General features: G+C 45.2%; 1 protein-coding gene across 3 annotated transcripts; it reads right to left on the bottom strand.

Moving 5' to 3' along the window:
- Positions 1 to 539: 539 nt before the first annotated feature.
- Positions 540 to 19,030, bottom strand: LOC128346060 (uncharacterized). Of its 3 annotated transcripts, XM_053298936.1 has the most exons (11): positions 18,904 to 19,030; positions 12,047 to 12,125; positions 11,801 to 11,952; positions 11,360 to 11,439; positions 8,627 to 8,755; positions 5,428 to 5,507; positions 4,611 to 4,716; positions 4,425 to 4,520; positions 2,108 to 2,212; positions 975 to 1,070; positions 540 to 699 (listed from the first exon to the last, which is right to left on the bottom strand). In XM_053298936.1, the coding sequence occupies exons 2-10, from the start codon at positions 12,064 to 12,066 to the stop codon at positions 993 to 995; spliced, it is 846 nt and encodes a 281-aa protein (XP_053154911.1). In that variant the 5' UTR covers positions 12,067 to 12,125; positions 18,904 to 19,030; the 3' UTR covers positions 540 to 699; positions 975 to 992. The 3 variants fall into 3 exon arrangements, with proteins under 3 accessions (XP_053154911.1, XP_053154913.1, XP_053154912.1); XM_053298938.1 differs by lacking the exon at positions 8,627 to 8,755; XM_053298937.1 differs by lacking the exon at positions 12,047 to 12,125.
- Between the last annotated feature and the right edge of the window lie 221 nt (positions 19,031 to 19,251).

Raw genomic sequence — 19,251 nt, 5'->3', positions numbered from 1 at the left:
TTAATTTTTTCAGAGCCACCCTCTCTTTCCTCTGTCCAGTTTAATAGGTCTCCCGCCACACCACATCATGTGTGGCCTCCAATGACCCATATAAAATACATATGAAAGGGAGACTAGAAGTATAAGCACTGTAAGATATTTCCTTTAGGGGATGGAGCCACTCTGGGAAGAGCAGGAGGTTTCAAGTTCCCTCTCTGGCTTCTCCAAGATAGGGCTGAGAGAGATTCCTGCCTGCAACCTTGGAGAAGCCGCTGCCAGTCTGGGTAGACAATACTGAGCTAGATAGGCCAATAGTCTGACTCAGTAAATGGCAGCTTCCTATGTTCCAAAATGGGTCTGGGGGCATGGTGTGTTGTGCCACAACTCCCCCGAGGCAGCCCCAAGCCAGTGTGGTTCATGGTTTCTGGGGTGTGTGTGTGTGTGTGTGTGTGTGTCACACACACACACAGAGTAGGAAGTTAAATTTGGGAAATTGTTACAGGAGAGCAATTAAACAATCTAGAACAACCAGCATAAAAACCACCAAATGCATTTCCAGAAATCCTTTATCTTCTTCAACACTGCCATTATCAGTCTCTTTTCTGCTGTCACAGGGCAGTCACTAAATTGACCGGGTATTGTAGATATTGTCCATTGGTAGATGGGTGGTAGATGACAAGAATCCCAGTAGTGTTACAGCAAGGCAAAACTCAGACGTGCCTGAGAGAAAGAAGTGAGAAAAGACAGAAAGTAGGCCTTAAAGATGTCAGCTGTATTTGACCTCAGAAAATGTTGTGGGGAGGGACCCTGTGTATATTTAAGAGACGTAGTTCTTATGGGCTGGGATAATGTTGGTGATTTCCAAGTGGGTGGGCACTGGGGATTTTGAGCTTCCAGTCTCTTGGGAAGTCTCTCACAGACAAGCTCTGACTCCTCAGACCCCAGCTAGCACCACTCATATATTTCCAGGAATGAGGTTATGCCCTTCCCATTACCTTCACAATGGACATTAACTAAGCATCTATTATCCACCACAGGCTGGTCCAAACAAGGTGCAGCAAAGGAGGAATCTTGGCCTTCACTTGCTTCATCTGGAGAGATGGGAAATGTGCAATCAGAGGCATTTTCTGGAAGTTGTTCCTCCTGCCCCCTTTCCTCCCTTGCAAACCTAACCCAGTTACCTCCTCCCCTGCTGGATTATTTAGCTTCTCTTTACTCTGTCTTTAGGATGGACCACAGTACAAGGACCACAAGGCACTTGCTCAGCTGGTCATTGCAGAAGTACAAAATGGGATGGGAAGGAGCAGAAAAGATGAGCAGCTTAGGGGGAAGTTACTGACACAGAGCCAAATGCTTTCTTGAAAGTACAGAAAGATGAGTGCCTTTTCACTATTTCCATGTTTGTGGAGCAGGCACAGATGCTCCAGACTGTATCTTTTGGTAAAAGGCCAGTTAGACCACAAAGCCTAATGTCCCTAGGAGCATTCCCAACCCCCACTGGATGTCTCAGAGGAAGAAACAGATTGGGGAGCCTCCATAGATCAAACTCTAGAGGCTCCCATTCTGCCGGAACCCTGGAAGCCACATCCTGCACCTCCTCCACAATCCAAGAATATGGCTCTGCTCTCTTCCTGAGAGTCATACAGTTATCTTGAGGATCCAGAAAGTGATTTGGAGACCTCCAGTGCTGCCAGAGCCTGCAAAATTTAAGGTTTCTCTAAGATAAAACTTCTCACAGGAAATGGTATGCCTGTCATCCTATCTAGCTAAAAGCCAACGTAAACTCTCTGTTACTGACAGACCTTTTTTGGTACAACATCTGAGCCTGCTTTGGTGTTAGGATCCGGCTCCATCACACCTATCTTCCCTAGGAGCTTTCCAAGGTCCTGATCCCTTGACTGAACTGTCTTTCCTGGGAGTTATCTGAGGTCTGGATCCTCTGCTGGGACTTTTGCCTCTGCTCAGATTCCTGTTTTAGTAGATTCCCAACTTGGCTGAATGTTTCCTTTGGAACAAAATAAATTCCATCTCTCCAGCTCTTAGACCTAGGTGCAATTCTGGTTTGAGTCCACTTCTTTCCCCATGGCAGCCCTTCAGGGCCAAGCCAAGAGAGTATTTGGGTACTTACATTAATGTTGCGCAGATAACCAGCATAATATAGCAACGGAATACAGCTTTGAATGGCCATTGCTCTCATGGTTTCATCAGTGCTGTCAATGCAAGCGTTAAAATACTGTGGGATGAAAAGGAAAAATCACCACAGAATCATTGCACTGAGCTTCAGAATCATGCCACCACAATGAACTTGTGCTGCTGAGAACTTTGAATCAAGCCTTCTCAGTTGTTTCCCTTAGGTTATGGAACACACTTCCCATGTGTATAAAAGGTTTATCAACTTTGGAGGCCTTCGAGACAGCCATAAAGACCCATCTTTTCAGCCTGGCTTTTAATAATATTTAAGTGGTTTTGATGGTTTTAAATGTGTTTTGTGCAGTTTCATTTTAACTGTTTTTATTTTATGCTTTATGTTAATATTTTAAATGGTTTGAGTTTTTTATTGTGAACCTTCCTGAGCCATTTTAGGATGAGTGGTATATAAATGAAATAAGCAAACTAAACTAACTAACCTACTCTTTTTGAATTGTTGTTTTTGCAGATCTTACACTATTTTGGGTCAGTCTGTAAGAGTTATCCTGGCCTCACCCGATCCTAGAATGTTTGCAAAATGTTTCTTCTTTCCGAGGAAAAGATCTCCATGCTAGGAAGAGAACAACCCTGAGAACCCTTTTCCTGCTAGAATATGAGGACCAATTTAGCTATTTCCTGGATTGTACCACTGCAAGTTGCAGATGAGGGGCGTGTGTAAACCTGGCTTTCTAAGAGCTACCTGAAGATTAAAAAAGGAAGTCTCAAAGAGGCAGCTAGGTCAAACCTGTCTCCCTAACATGCCATTTTTCAGTTCCCAGGGACGATATTAGAATCATGGGATTTTAGAATTGGAAGGGACCTTAAAGGCCCTCTAGTCTAGTCCAGTCCCCTGCTCAGTGCAGGAAAGGGCTACAGCAGTTTTATCAAGGCCTTCAAAATCCAGGCCTGGTCCACAATAGTTCAAATGTAGGTTTAATGTAGGTAGCCAACATTAGAGTGATTGGTATGAATCCACACCAAGGCAGGAATTTCAGCTTCATCTCAGGTGATAAACCACCTTGGCATGGGTTCACACAATCACGCTAATGTCAGTACCCCACATTGAACCTATATGGAAACGATTATGAACCAGGCCCCAGATTTCCACCTGCAGATTTTACATTGCTTACAGACGGCATTGCACTTATATTCTATTGATGCTATTAAACTAGACAAGGGAGAATGGCATGACCTGGCATGACATTCCATCATGCTCCACTTGCCTGCCAAGAATGGAAGAGCCCCAGCAGTGCATGGTGATTGATTCTGCTGACCCAATGTGTATCATGAATTCTAGGGATGTGCAAAACATTTCAGGCACAGAATGATCTGTGCCCGAAACGAGCAATTTCAGGTGATTCGGGTCCGAACTGAATCACCCCCGATGTCCCCCGATATTTTTCGGGGCCAAGCTGAATCACCCGAATTTCGGGCCCGAAAAATTCGGGTGATTCAAGATGACATCTCTTTGAATTTCCCGCCTTTTTGCATCCATTGATTTGAATGCAAAAAGGTCTGAAGTGATGTTAGCCCGAATTTTGGGTCCCAGGGGCAAAATAGTGGGGTGGGGTGGTAGTGCCTAATGGTTGGAGGCTACCACCCCAATTTCAAAGTGATGGGGCAGAGGACTGATTTTTGGGGAATTGTTGAAGTTTACACATCTGTAAGGTTTTCCCCCATAGAGAAGCATTGAGGTGTCAGCAAATGGATAGCTTCACGCAGGGGGCAAAGGGATGGCCTAGAGCAGTGTGGGGTTGGTGGTAGTGCCAGGTAGGGTCAAGGAAGCTACCTGAATTTTTCCAAAGTATTTGGGCAGAGGGCTGATTTTTGGGGAATTGTTAAAATTTACGCATCTTTGTTTTTCCCCATAGAGAAGCATTGAGGTGTCAGCAGCCCCATAAGTGCACTTGGGGAGGTGCTGGGGTGGCCCAGAGTGAGTGGTAGTGTAGTGCACATAGGGTGCCAACCACCCCCATGGGTTTCTAACCCATGGGGTACAGGGTTCTGTTGTTTCAGAGGTATTCTGTGTGTGGATTCTATGATAGCTAATGAGAAATCACATCAGGGGTGATTCGGGTGGCCCAGATTCGGGCACAGAACAGATCGGGGGTGATTCGGTTCGGGTCACGAACCAAATCACCGAAAACCTGAATTGCACACCCCTAATGAATTCTGTTTCTTCTGAGGAGAGGCATTGGGTGCTCCTGCCTTAAATGAAAGAGGCATTTGCTTCATTTTTTTCTCACAAAGAAGCTTACCCCCAAAATGCGGAGCAGACATGCAGTGGATGGCTTCTCCCTTAGCAAGCTGCAGAGCATCAAAGTGAATGCTTCTGCAGCATTTTTTTGAAGGTCCTGAAAGGAAAAAGAAATGTATGCATATGTGGTTTTTCTCCTGAGCCTTTTTCTGCCTCACCGGGGGCCATAAGCTGGATGAGAATTTACCTTGTTGTAGAGATCTCCTCTGCCTAGGCAGTAAGCTGCCATCCCACGAATACTCTGCCGGATGAGAGACTCCTCTGTTTTGAGAGAGAGTGGAGGATCTAGTTTGCTGGCAGGATGGAGGGAGAAAAGTGTGAGGAAGTGAGAGAGTGATCGAGAGAACTGTGAAACTCACAGCAGCCCAACAATGTGCAAAATCCCCACTGAGAGGCTGCTATTGGGCACAGGGCTTCAGGCTCCAAATCTTGTGAAGCAACTAGCAGTGAAACCAGAGCATTCCCCAGTGCATATAGAAAGGAAACACGCTTGAACTCTGAAGCAAACAGGCCTTGCTTCCCAAGCTTCTCTGAAAATCTGTGTGCACTTAAGTCCATAAGAACAGCCCTGCAGAATCAGGCCCAGGGCCTATCTCGCCCAACATCCCATTTCCCACAGTGGCCAACCAGATGCCTCTGAGAAGCCCACAGGCAAAAGATGAGGGCACGCCCTCTCTCCTGTTGTTGTTCCCCTGCAACTGGTATTTAGAGGCATCTTTCCTCTGAGGCGGGAGGTGGACCCACTTCCTAGGGTTTGTTCCAAATCTCTACTCTGGCTCCTTCTAGAAACAATATTTCCCAATTTGTTTACTATTTCCCCAAACACTTGTCGAGCAGACACTGTGGAGGGTTAATGGAACAATTCCTTTCCCCCCCATGGCCTATTGGTTCCCTCCTCTTCCCTTGGTCTTGATTGGTCTGTTCACTTTTCTGCACATCTAAGGTTTCCTGCCCTGGTCCACCCTAGCACAACTCCCATCCACCCTCCAGAGAAAAGGTTATACCTCAAGGTGTAGCTTGTCATCATTCCAGCTATGTGGATATAGATGGCTTCTGGCTTTAGGTGGGACTTCTCCATCTCTTTCTGGGAGAGATCAAGGGACAAAACAGAGCAGATGAGTGCCCCATGAGGTCTGTTAATAAGGCTGTGTGGATCAGTCCCAGTTTAATTTGATGCCTTGGTGGAAAACTGTTGATGCCCTGGTGGAAAACTGGAATAACATGCTCACCAGGGCAGTAGACATGATTGCTTCAAAACTGTCCCCTTGGGATACAGAAGATTTACGGGGGCAGAAGCGGCAAGGTAGGCAACTGGAGTGCAAGTGGAGAAAGACTTGACTCGAATCTGACAGATTATGACATAGAGCACAATTAAAGATCTATGCTCAGGCAATACATACGGCAAAGAAGCAGTTCTTTTCTGCTCGCATTGCATCTGCGGGTTCACATCCAGCGGAGTTGTTCAGGGTTGTGAGGGGACTAGTATCTGCCCCTGGTGTGTATCTAGGGTGGGGCAGGCAGGGCACATGCCCCGGGTGCCACTTGCGGGGGGGCGCCATTTTTTAAAATTAATTTTTTTTAAAATGGCCGCTGAAAACAAAATGGCCACCATGCATGCTCAAATGGCCTCTGTGAGGCCCTAGGCCATGCTAGGCCTCACAGAGGCCATTTGAGCATGTGCAGTGGCCATTTTGTTTTCAGCAGCCTTTAAAAAAATATTTTTAAAAATGGCCACTGCACATGCTCAAATGGTCCCTGCAAGGCCCTAGAGGCCAGCGGGAGGAGGGGTATCCTTTGCAGAACCCCCACCCAACGGCCTTTAGGAAGCCCCCCAAAGGGGCTACAAGTTAAAAAATTTTTTTTTAAAAAAATTAATAATATAAGTCACTGTACACATATTTAGTTTGGCACTATGTAAAGAGAATCAGGGCTTGTGAATACCAAGCTGAAGCTTATGAGCTAGGATTGTATTCATTTGCTCTGAGCAGCTTGTCCACGTCCTCAGGAGTCATAAACTGAAATCGATCCTGGGCAAGGTAACTGAGAGGGTGCTGGCCTCTCAGCTCCAGGTAGTCTTGGAGGAAACTAATTATCTAGACCCATTTCAAACAGGCTTTCAGGCAGGCTATGGGATGGGGACTGCCTTAGTCAGCCTGATGGATGATCTCCAGTTGGGAATTGACAAAGGAAGTGTAACTCTGTTGGTCTTTTTGGACCTCTCAGCGGCTTTCAATACTATCGACCATAGTATCCTTCTGGAACGTCTGAGAGTGCTGGGGTGGGAGGCACTGTTTTACAGTGGTTCCGCTCCTACCTCTCAGACAGATTCCAGATGGTGTCAATTGGAGTCTGTTGCTCTTTGAAATCTGAGCTTAAGTATGGCATCCCTCAAGGCTCCATACTTTCTCCAGTGCTTTTTAACATCTACCTGAAACCACTGGGAGAGATCGTCAGGGGATTTGGAGCGGGGTGTTATCAGTATGCTGATGACACTCAGATCTACTTCTCCATGTCAGCTTCTTCAGGAGATAGCATAACTTCCCTAAATGCTTACCTGGAAGCAGTAATGGGCTGGATGAGGGAGAATAAACTGAAGCTGAATCCAGATAAGACAGAGGTACTTATTGTGCGGGGTCAGAATTCCAGAGATGATTTTGATCTGCCTGTTCTAGATGGGGTCACACTTCCCCAAAAGGAACAGGTTTGCAGTCTGGGAGTACTTCTGGTTCCACACCTCTCCCTGGTATCTCAGGTTGAGGTGGTTGCCAGAGGGGCTTTCTATCCACTTCGGCTGATACACCAGCTGCGTCTGTTTCTTGAGATGAATGTCCTCAAAACAGTGGTACATCTGTTGGTAACCTCCAGACTTGACTTCTGCAACACGCTCTACGTGGGGCTATCTTTGTACATAGTCTGGAAGCTTCAGTTGGTACAGAATGCAGCAGCCATGTCGGTCTCTGGATCATCTTGGAGAGACCACATCACTCTTTTGTTGATAGAGTTACAATGGCTGCCAATAGGCTTCCGTGCAAAATACAAAGTGCTAGTTATGACTTATAAAGCCCTCAACAGCTTAGGCCCTGGGTATCTAAGAGAACGTCTTCTTCATTATGAGCCCCACAACCCACTGAGGTCATCCAGAGAGATCCGTCTCCAGTTGCTGCCAGCTCAGTTGTTGGCCATGCAGGGATGGGCTTTCTCAGTTGCTGCCCCGGGACTGTGGAATGTGCTCCCTACTAAGATACGATCCTCCCCATCTCTGACAATTTCTAAAAAGCATTTGAAAACCCACCCCTTCACCCCAGCTTTTTCAGTTCTTTAAATTTTTATATGTTTTAACTTGTTTTTTGCTATTGTTAAGCACCCAGAGATGAACATTTGGGGCGGTGTACAAATTTGACAAACAAACAAACAAATTGTGGTCTGTTTCAGGGCTTTGGAGAGACTCTCAATGAATGGGTCACTTTGGCCCATTTTACTGTTTCAGAAGTTGTCCTCCTGACCTTCTCTGTGACCCCTTTGCTTACTGGCAGAAGACAAGCATAGCTGTGGCAACAGGTATTGAGTGTGAAAAGGACTGCTGGAAAAGGATTTTAATTTCTGCAGTCCTGGGAGATGCACAAGTTCTTCTGGCATTGCAATTGCTGAAGTCCTGGGAAAGACTATGATTCCCAGAAGACATTGTGCCTATCCCAAAACTTCAGGAAGAGGGATAAAATCCTCTTCCAGCAGTCCTCTCCAGCTCAAGACACATCACAGCAGCCACACCTAACTCTCAAAGAGTGAGGGCAGGACATCAGGGAAGGGCTACCAGAATGGCCTGAAGTGAAGGTGACCTAATTCAGGTCAATAGGACCAAAATTGACCAGTGATTCAATTCAGGCTGAAGTGGGCTTAATTAGTCTGAAATGGCCCGCTTTGCTTTGAATTCCAGCTAGAAACTTTGCACAGCCCTATTTTGTAATGCTGCGTCAGTGCTACTTTGACATCTCCCTCTCAACCCCACAATCCCCACAATCTGGCTTTGCTTAGCTCTTTTGCACCTACTAGGCATCCACCAAACCCCTTGAAATCCACAGCATCAGCCACACTCAGGAGCTTGGCTTCCACAGAACTTTCCTCCCAATCTAATTCCAGTGCTGGACCTCCTTCCTCCCACCAACTAGCTGCCTCCTTCCCACTGGATTTCTTCATCTCACTCACCACTATTGTCTGCACATAGATCTCTTTGCTCTCGTAGGACAGGTCATCGAGTGTTGCCTTCCCAGTGTTTATGGCCATGGTGGCTTTTTTGTAGATGTGGTACAGTGTATCGACACTAAAAATGTTGGCCTGAAAGTTGCAGGGATTGGCTGTTAGTCAAGAAGGGCATTTGTGAGGAATGGTTTAGGGCCCCCATCATGGATAGCTTGCTTTCTAGTCCACTCTTGGGGCACCATACATCCCATGCAATATTCTGCTACTTTTGAGCAAATCTGAAAAGCGATGGGAGGGGCTGAGCGTACCTCTCAATTGCAATGGGGCAAAAGATCTTGAATGGAAATTAGGGGTGTGCATGAATGATTCATCCCAAACTGGTTCACCTCAAATCAGAGCCAGTTCAGAGGTTCGGTCACAGACTGAACTAGGATGGTTCAGTCTGTGATCTAACTGAACCAGGCCCGGTTTGGGTGAACTTGTTCAGGATGAATTGGGTGGGGAGAGATGGGGTCTGACTGAGAATGGTCTGACTCTGTATAAGGCAGCTTCCTATGTTCTTACATGTACATGTAGATCTTTAGCAACCAAGAGGACCAGTGCTTAGGTCCATGTCTAGCTTCTCCTACCCCCTCCCTCTGGTGGTAAGATCCTGGAACCTGGATGTTGTCATTAAATGCCAAGGACCAGAAGACTCTGCCTCCTATGGCTCCATGCAAAGCCTTATCTACACAATGAGGAAGGTCTCACGATCAGTGAGACCCTCCATAACAGGGTTAGTGGAGAGAGCGGGCTTAGCCTGCTCTCCCCACAGATAATCATCCAGTCTGCCTTGGGTGGCCGGATCGGCCGCCCACACGACTGTCGGCTCCATTACGGAGCTGGCGGAGGCTTGGGAGTTTGGGGATTGCGCGGCCCCTGGAAGTTCCAGCATGCTCTGCGCAAGTGCACAGAGCATGCTGGAGAGACCCCCGAGCCAGAAGGCTGCTTTTTAGCTTCCCAGTCAGGGATCTCCTCGTGAGTTGCCACAGTGCAGAGCCACGCTGCAGCAACACACAATTCGGAAACCCTGGTTAGCAGAGCACGCGCTCCACTAACCAGGGCTAAGGCGAAGGCTTTGCAAGCAGGTTACCCACTTATAAACCACCGGGCTCGCCTGGCCCGGTGGTTTACACAACCAGCAGAAATCAGGCTAGGCTCTCCTAGCCCAATTTTTGATGGTTGTGAGAATAGCCTCACTATATTCAATGCACATTTAATCTGTTCTGGGTACAAACATACAGATCTGTACAGTTATTCACATCTTATGTTCAATATATGTACAGCAGTACACTTTCCATCTGTACCTGGTTGTACCAGATTCACTTTTAAAGTGAACAACCTACAGTTGTTCACACAAAAATGTGTACATGTAGGAACATAGGAAGCTGTCTTATATGGAGTCAGACCTTTGGTACATCTAGCTCAATATTGTCTACAGAGACTGGCAGTGGCTTCTCCAAGGTTGCAGACAGGAATCTTTCCCAGCCCTATCTGGAGATGCCAGGGAGGGAACTTGGAACCTTCTGCATGCAAGCATGCAGATGCTCTTCCCAGAGCAGCCTCATACAGGTGAAACTCGGAAAATTAGAATATCGTGCAAAAGTCCATTAATTTCAGTAATGCAAATTAAAAGGTGAAACTGATATATGAGACAGATGCATTACATGCAAAGCGAGATAAGTCAAGCCTTAATTTGTTATAATTGTGATGATCATGGCGTACAGCTCATGAAAACCCCAAATCCACAATCTCAGAAAATTAGAATATTACATGGAACCAAGAAGACAAGGATTGAAGAATAGAACAATATCGGACCTCTGAAAAGTATAAGCATGCATATGTATTCAGTACTTGGTTTGGGCCCCTTTTGCAGCAATTACTGCCTCAATGCGGCGTGGCATGGATGCTATCAGCCTGTGGCACTGATGAGGTATTATGGAAGACCAGGATGCTTCATTAGCGGCCTTCAGCAATTCTGCATTGTTTGTTCTCATGCCTCTCATCCTTCTCTTGGCAATGCCCCATAGATTCTCTATGGGGACAGATCAGGCGAGTTTGCTGGCCAATCAAGCACAGTACACTGTATACTTTTCAGAGGTCCGATATTGTTCTATTCTTCAATCCTTGTCTTCTTGGTTTCATGTAATATTCTAAATTTCTGAGATTGTGGATTTGGGGTTTTCATGAGCTGTACGCCATGATCATCACAATTATAACAAATTAAGGCTTGACTTATCTCGCTTTGCATGTAATGCGTCTGTCTCATATATCAGTTTCACCTTTTAATTTGCATTACTGAAATTAATGGACTTTTGCACGATATTCTAATTTTCCAAGTTTCACCTGTACTCGTAAGGGGGATATTTTACAGTGTTCTCACACGTAGTCTCTCATTCAAATGCAACCAAGGCAAACCCTGCTTAGTGAAGCAGACAATTCATGCTTGCTACCATATGATCAGCTCTACTCTCTGTGTGGACATGCAGCATAATGTCTGAATAGGGCTTGACTCTGCTTTGATGGTTTTGTTGGGTACCTGAAAGCTGTTTCGGGAGCTCATCTTCCAAGGTAAACTATCTTGTGAACTTTTTGTTAAGTGGGATATAAATATTCCTAAGAATACTGAGTGAAAACGGAGTATCTATATAATTAACAACACACAATAGTGTTACCAACTTCCTATGAATTTTTGTCTACCTGAACTTCACAGAAGATGGTGTCCCAGAGACCAACGATTTTTCCTTCCCAGATTTTTTCATAGTTTTCATTTCTTGATGCTGGTGGGGATAGGATGGGGCATGGAGAATGTGGAGAGAACTTAGTAACACCTCCTTCTGAAAAAGGGAGCCAGCTTCTTCTCTCCAAAGCCCTCTTCATTATTCGGAGAGCTAGGGTTGTGTAGTAGCTGAGAGGCTGTGCAATAGCTCAGGGGTGTCTGCTATTTGAGTTTGCCTCAGCTGTGGAATCTATGAAGTAGTAGAGCTCAATACCACCACAGCCCCCCATCTGTGATATGGCGATGAGGATACTCATCTCCTTTGCAGGCATGTTTCAAAGAAATGAAATAATCTAGTCCTCAGTGTCACCCTCCCTCCCTCCCAACCATCTCTCCTGCCTGGAGGGAGAGCATCTTCTCACCTTCATCTCCTCCAGTGACTAAGATGCTCCTCCAGCTACCCTGGGCAGTTTCCTTGGCTTCTGCAACAGGGCAGGCTTTGCTCCTCTTTGGAGGAGTCTTGCCATTTGCCTTCCTCTTGAGGAGGCCCGTATAATGTAGAACTGCTCGGAGCCTAGAACCAAGTAAGGAGAAGTGAAAAATAGGGTTTGCTATGTCATCCTGCATGGAGCACTTCAAGGCTTCAGGCATGGCATACATTCTCTGACCTGGCAAATCCTGCAGGCATCTTTTGAATAGCTTTGGCTTGGACATCTGGATTCCTACATTTCCATTTAGCGGCCAGTGCTCCAAGTGGAAACAAAAGGGACATGAGTTGGACTTAGTCCTTCCTGAGAAGATGTGGTATGACCTTTCATCACTTTACTGAGGTTATTCACACAATCAAAAACTGTATTCTGTGTTCTACCCAGGTCTGGGAGCTGTGTGTGCTCCCAATTTTTGGTTGTGTGGAAGAAGTGATTGTGTGAAGGATTATGTGCAAAGTAGGAGGAAAAGCTACCCAGGTTATCCTCCTACCTTGCTTCCATACAATCACTTCCAACCAGGTTTTCCTCTTACCTTGCTTCCACACAACCAAAAATTGGGAGCACACACTGCTCCCAAACCTGAGTAGAACACAGTGAGGATCTTCTCATGATTCGTGAGAAGGGCCTGGGTGGGGTTTGCGGGGAGAGCAGGCTAAGTCCGCTCTCCCTGCAGACCACCGAGCAGTCTGCCCTGGGCGGCTGAAGCGGCCACCCACACAACTGCCAGCTCCATTACAGAGCCGGCGGGGGGTGGGAGGATCAGGGGCCACGTGGCCCCCAGAAGGTCCAGCATGCCCTGTGCAAGTGTGCAGGGCATGCTGGAAAGACCCCCGAGCCAGGAGGCTGCTTTTCAGCTTCCTGGCCGGGGGCCTACTCGTGAGTTGCCATGGTGCGGAGCCACGGCACGGCAACTCACAATCGGAAAGCCCGGGTTAGCGGCTCTGTTAACCCGGGCTTAGGGGAGGGCTACTTAAGTGGGTGACCCACTTTGACTGAACCGGGCTCAGCTGCGAGCCCAGTGAGTCTTACGATCGGTGGGAAGCAGGCTAAGCACTCTTAGCCCACTTTCCACTGATCATCAGAACAGCTTCAGTTTTTTATTATGTGCATGGTCTCATGGTTGTGTGTGAGGGAGGGAGGGATATAGGTATATGTCTTTCTGCCTGCCTGCCTGCCTGCCTGTATTACAGACAATGAGGCTCTCCACATGAGCAGTGTGGAGAGCCTAACTGGGCTCTGCGGGGAAAGCGGGCTTATCCCACAAATGAGCAGGGAGCCATCCCTTGATGGCCAGATCGGCCGCCCACACAATTACCGGCTCCATCACGGAGCCGATAGGGGCAGAGGGGATCAGGGCATTTGGCCCCCGGAAGTCCCAGGATGCCCTGCGTGAGTGTGCAGAGCATCCTGGGGAGACCCCCAAGGCTGGGAGGCTTGTTTTAGCCTCCTGGTGGGGGTCTCCCCTTAGTCACCGCAGCACGGTGTCTCACAATCAGGAAAATGGGGTTAGCGGAGCGCGTGCTCCACTAAGTTCGCTTAAGGGGAGGGGTATTTTTGGAGGCTTGCTGCTGGGAGCCACGTGGCTCCCATTGCAGCACATGAATACATGGGTATTTAAGAGAGCATCTTCTTTGTTATGAGCCCCACCGCCCATTGAGGTCACTTGAGGAGGTCCGTCTCCAGTTGCCGCCAACTCGTTTGGTGGCTACACAGAGACGGGCCTTCTTGGCTGCTGCCCCAAGATTGTGGAATGCACTCCCTGCTGAGATACGATCCTCCCCATCTTTGGCAATTTTTTAAAAACACCTAAAAACACAACTCTTCAACCAGGCTTTCTCAGCTTTTTAAAACTTGTTTTTAAATTGTTCTGATTATTTAATTGCTGTTTTACTATGTTTTTTAATTATTAATTGTTGTTTTATGCTTTATAATTTTTGTTTTAATTATTAACTGACTTTAATGGTGTTTTAATGTAAACCGCCCTGAGCCTTTTGGAAGGGCGGTATAAAAGTTTTAATAATAAATAAATAAATAAATAAATGACTGGGAGAAACCGAGTTAGAATCCCTTAGCCCTATTTTTCCTGGTCATGGGAACAGCCTTAATTATTTACTAAATCCTAATAAATACACTGCAGAACTTACAGAACCAATAAGAGCTACCACATAACTATTTCCAGATTAATACTCCAAAAGGGCCTGAATAGCATCACTGACCACATAAGCAGTATCACCAAACTAACTGGTTATGGTATATAGGCCTCCACAAGAGGAAGACAAAAGGCAAGACTCCTGCAAAGAGAAGCAAAGCCTGCCCCCATGCAATCACTGCAATCTGTCAGTCATTTGGACATCACAGATCTCCCATTTGTCAATGGGGCAGATGGAAGAGAGGTGGCTGTGCTGTAGTGTGACTCTTTCATGCCCCTTTTCTTTCCATCCACATTGGGTGGGAGACTGATGGAGGGCACTTTGTCAACCAACCTTTTGCCTTAATTCTACTATTTGTCCAGGAGTGCAGTAACTGTTTTCCATGGGACAGCTGTAGGTCCCTGCCTTGTTGAAGTTTCTTTCTGTTACAGCAGGGGGGAGAACAACTGTCCCTAATCAGCCTAGCTCTGCATCCCTCCCAGTGGCTGTTGCTGGCATGTTTCCTTTTAGACTGTCAGCCCTTTAGGACAGGCAACCATCTGTTTTGGATTTGTTTTTATTGCTGGGTAAACTGCTTTGAGAACTTGTCCTGTTGAAAAAACAGTGTATGAATATAGTAAGATGATGATGATGATGATGATGATGATGACAATATAACAACCCCCAGTGAGGCACTACCTTGGTGTGGTTGTGGGGCTTGTGTGCTCTGGGGAAGGTGAGAGCTATGCCAGAGGTTCAACCATACTGGACAGGTCTCACCAGAGGAGCCAGACAAAGAGTGCCTTCTCCCATCAACAATATGGTGAGACGTAACTTTAATAAATCTATACCAGATCGGTCATCACCCGGGTCAACAAGGACTGCACCAGGTGCTGGAGTCCCTGGACATCTGGTGGCAAGTGGGAAACAGGACTCAGGATCTTCAGTTGAGCAACCAGGGCTGGAGACTGCAAGGTTACTGGAAGAAATGTTGCTTAACCAGAAAAAATATACGAAAAATGCCAAAAAATGCCAGCAAGGAAATAATGATTTGATATTACAAGTCTAGTCCAACTAGAAGAGGTTATTTAAAAAGAATGTACCAAATTTGGAAAGAGAGGCATCCAGATACAGAAATAACAGAACAAAGGCTAGCAGACCAGAGAAGATTCATAATAAGAAATACAGTAAAGTATTCACAGGCGTTGAGCTGGAAGAACTGCAAAGAGCAACACAGGCTCAAGATATGGAAAAAGAATTACCACCAACTGAAGCAGTTGCTCAGGCGCAGGTGGAGGAGGAGGTATTGGAAATAGAGGATGCCACTGTTCCTGAAATGTTTCAAAATCAAAACCAGGAAACCTCCCCTTTGCCTTCACCTCAAAAACCCGAAGGCCGTTTAACAGAAAAGCAACAAGAACTAAAGCAAAAAATAAATGAGCACATGAACCAAACAACCACCAGGGTTCGACTTCCAGCTCTAAAAACAGTTGCCAAAAAAGCAACTTGCCCAGGCATTAAAATATATAAATGCTGCACTTGCAGAAATAACAACCAAGAATTTGCAAGAAACAAACCAACTAATGTACAGTGCAGCAACAATAAAAACACAAGAGCTCGAATATAAGATCAGTGGACCTGTCAAAAAAGAAAGTAGTACATCACTTAAATGGAAGATTAGATTAGAAAATAAAATCGCCAGGCTTAGATCAGATGCTAGTAAATTGAAAGATATGAAAGACAAGAAGCTGAAGAATGAAAACACCAAACAATATCTAATCCAAAAATACCACCTGGATTCAAGGAAAATTAGAGAAGTCCTGGAAATAATAAAGCAGTAAATAACAGCAGTGTCAAAGAAGATTAGCAGATATGAAGCCAGAATTATACAACACAGGCAGAATCTCCAAGTCCAGTTGAATCAGAGACATTTCTACCAAAGCATAGAAGGAGAAACTGCAAGAAACATAGAAACACTCAATAAAGAAGAAATGGTGCAATTCTGGGGGAAATTATGGGACAATCCAATAGATTATAATTAAAAAAGCAGGCTGGGTGAAAGAAGTCGAAAAATGTAACCAACAAATGCAAGATCTAATTATAACACCAGAATTAATAAGTGAAAGAGCAAAGAAAATTAAAAATTGGACTGCACCAGGCAACGATGAACTGCATGGCTTTTGGCTTAAACACCTAACAAGCCTTCATAAACAACTATCAAAACAGTTCAATCACATTTTGCAAGGAGATGATATTGAACAATGGCTAACAACTGGGAAAACTCATCTCATAGTGAAAGACCCAGCAAAAGGTGCAGTTCCAAGTAATTATAGACAGATAACCTGCCTGCCAACCATGTTCAAATTATTAACTGGAATAATAGCAGATGGAGTAATGCAACACTTATTAACTAACAAACAGCTTCCAGTTGAACAGAAAGGAAATTGCCCGAACACCAGAGGCACAAAAGACCAGCTGCTGATTGACAAAATCATTTTAGAAAATTGCAAGAGAAGAAAAACAAATCTAAGTGTTGCAAGGATTGACTACAAAAAAGCCTTCGACTCATTGCCTCACACATGGATACTAACATGTTTAGAAACAACTGATGTCAGCAAATACGTTCAGATATTTATTTAAAAAGCAATGAGCATGTGGAGTGCACAGTTAACAATCAATGGCAAGACACTTGGACAGGTTAGCATTAGAAGAGGTATTTTCCAAGGGGACTCTCTATCCCCTCTGTTGTTTGTAATCGCCATGACTCCACTCTCACAAATACTAAACAGAACAGGCCTTGGATACCAAACATCTAAAACATGTGAGTGTGTGAGTGTCTGTGTGTGTGTGTGTGTGTGTGTGCGCACGAGGGGCCCATTTTAAAATTTTGTCTCTGGGCCCACTCCAGCCTCGTTACGCCCCTGCATCAAGTAAAATAATCCATCTGCTGTACATGGATGATCTGAAGTTGTATGGAAAGTCCCAGTCAGAAATCGAATCACTGCTAAACACTGTCCGTATTTTCAGTAGCGATATAGCAATGGAGTTTGGACTAGACAAGTGTGCTGCATTAATAATGAACAGATGGGAAATAACAAAAACAGAAGGAATCGAACTGCCCAATGGAAGCAACATCAAGAACCTGGAAGAGAAAGAACATACTTGGGCATTCTCCAGGCTGATAACATTGAACACACTGAAGTTAAAAGAAAAATGGGAAGTGAATACATCAGGAGAGTTAGAAAAATCCTAAAGTCCAAACTCAATGGTGGGAACACCATACAAGCCATAAACACCTGGGCTATACCTGTTATCAGATACACTGCAGGAATAATAGACTGGACCCAGGCAGAGCTAGAGACACTAGATCGTAAGACCAGGAAAATCATGACCATCAATCATGCTCTGCACCCCCACAGTGATGTAGATAGGCTATACCTCCCTCGCAGCTCAGGTGGAAGAGGAATGCTACAAGTCCATCAAACAGTAGAGGAGGAGAAAAGAGGCCTTGAAGAATATATAAGGGACAGTGAAGAAGATGCACTTAAAATGGTCAATAACGAGAAACTATTCAACACCAATGAAATAAAGCAGGTCTACAAGAAAGAACAAGTCAAGAACCAAGCAGAAAAATGGAAAAATAAGCCTCTGCATGGTCAATATTTACACAATATAAGTGGAAAATCAGACATCACCAAGACCTGGCAATGGCTTAAGAATGGCAACTTGAAGAAAGAAACAGAGGGTTTAACACTGGCTGCACAAGAACAGGTACTAAGAACAAATGCAATAAGAGCAAAAGTCAAAAAATCCACAACAAACAGCAAGTGCTGCCTTTGTAAAGAAGCAGATGAAACCGTGAACCACCTAATCAGCTGTTGTAAAAAGACCACACAGACTGACATGTCTGGGCATGACAAGGTAGCAGGGATGATACACTGGAACATTTGCAAAAAATACAGGCTACCTGTAGCCAAAAATTGGTGGGACCATAAAATTGAAAAAGTTGTAGAAAATGAAGATGCAAAAATATTATGGGACTTCCAACTACAAACAGACAAACATCTGCCACACAATACACCAGATAATATAACTGTAGTTAAGAAGAAAGAAAAGCAAGTCAAAATAATCGACATAGCAATACCAGGGGATAGCAGAATAGAAGAAAAAGAAATAGAAAAAAATCACAAAATATAAAGATCTACAAAGGCTGTGGCAGAAAAAGACCAAAATAATCCCAGTTGGCGCCCTAGGTGCAATTCCAAAACAACTTGAAGAGCACCTCAACACCATAGGGGCCACAGAAATCACCATCAGCCAGTTACAAAAAGCAGCATTACTGGGAACAGCCTATATTCTGCAACGATACATATAATAACAAGAACAATATTGATAACAAAATTCTGACATCCCAGGTCCTTGGAAAGGACTCGATGTCTGGATAAAACAAACCAGTCAATAACACCTGCCTGACTGTGTAAACAAGAAATAATAATAATAATGGTTGACATCCTAATGAAGCACCTCTGAGAAGATCAACTAACTCAGCTCCACTGCTGGCTCTGCAGTGGGAACAAATTTCAACAACTTCCCATTTCTCAAGAAATGCTCTGTGCCACTCAAAAATATGTCCCTGAGAGTCAATCAACTTTTAGAGACATACTTTTGGGTGACAGAATCATTTTTTGGTCATTGAAATCCTCCCCCTGCCCCCCAACAAACACATACTAGCATTAGAGCAATGTTAGTCTTGAACTCTTCTCCTCTTGCTCCGGTGCTTTGTTAGTCAGGATGCCAGCCAATCAGCAGCAGCAGCATCTTTGTGATATCTCTGCCCTGGCTTGGAAGGGAAGAGCCTCCCAGAACTGATGTATCATGGATAATTTTGCCATTAAGATTTCTGCTTACATCTTAAAATATATATTGTCCTCCTTTCTCTGTCTGTCTTTCTCTGTGGGTATCTGACCCTCTTTCTTTCACACTATCAAAGATGGAACATGCACACACGATGCCACCAGCCACCTGGTCTTCTTCACAAGGAAGAAGCATTCCTGTTGCTATAGCAACCGGACCTCACAGTGTGCAGTGTTCCATTTGGGGGCAGGACTGTAGCTCAGTTCTGGTGCACTTGCTTTGCGTGGTACAGCTCTCTCATCAACTGGATGGCTAAATGTGAACAAAAAGTCCAAAGGGGTTTGCATGTCATCTGCCATCCCGCAACATTGCCCGCAGGAATGAATCACTATCTGGAAATCC

The sequence above is a fragment of the Hemicordylus capensis genome, chromosome 2 (genome assembly GCF_027244095.1).
Source record: "Hemicordylus capensis ecotype Gifberg chromosome 2, rHemCap1.1.pri, whole genome shotgun sequence".
In the NCBI taxonomy this organism is placed as follows: Eukaryota; Metazoa; Chordata; class Lepidosauria; order Squamata; family Cordylidae; genus Hemicordylus; species Hemicordylus capensis.
The sequence above is the reverse complement of the archived record's forward strand: the minus strand, read 5'-3'. Positions and strand labels throughout refer to the sequence as shown.

Coding starts and splice junctions, on each gene's coding strand:
- LOC128346060 (XM_053298936.1), bottom strand. CDS start 12,066: ATGCCTGCAGGATTTGCCAG. Junction 4,521..4,610: donor GAGGAGATCTCTACAACAAG/GTAAATTCTCAT, acceptor TTTTCCTTTCAG/GACCTTCAAAAAAATGCTGC. Junction 2,213..4,424: donor GTCTGCTCCGCATTTTGGGG/GTAAGCTTCTTT, acceptor TTCATCCCACAG/TATTTTAACGCTTGCATTGA.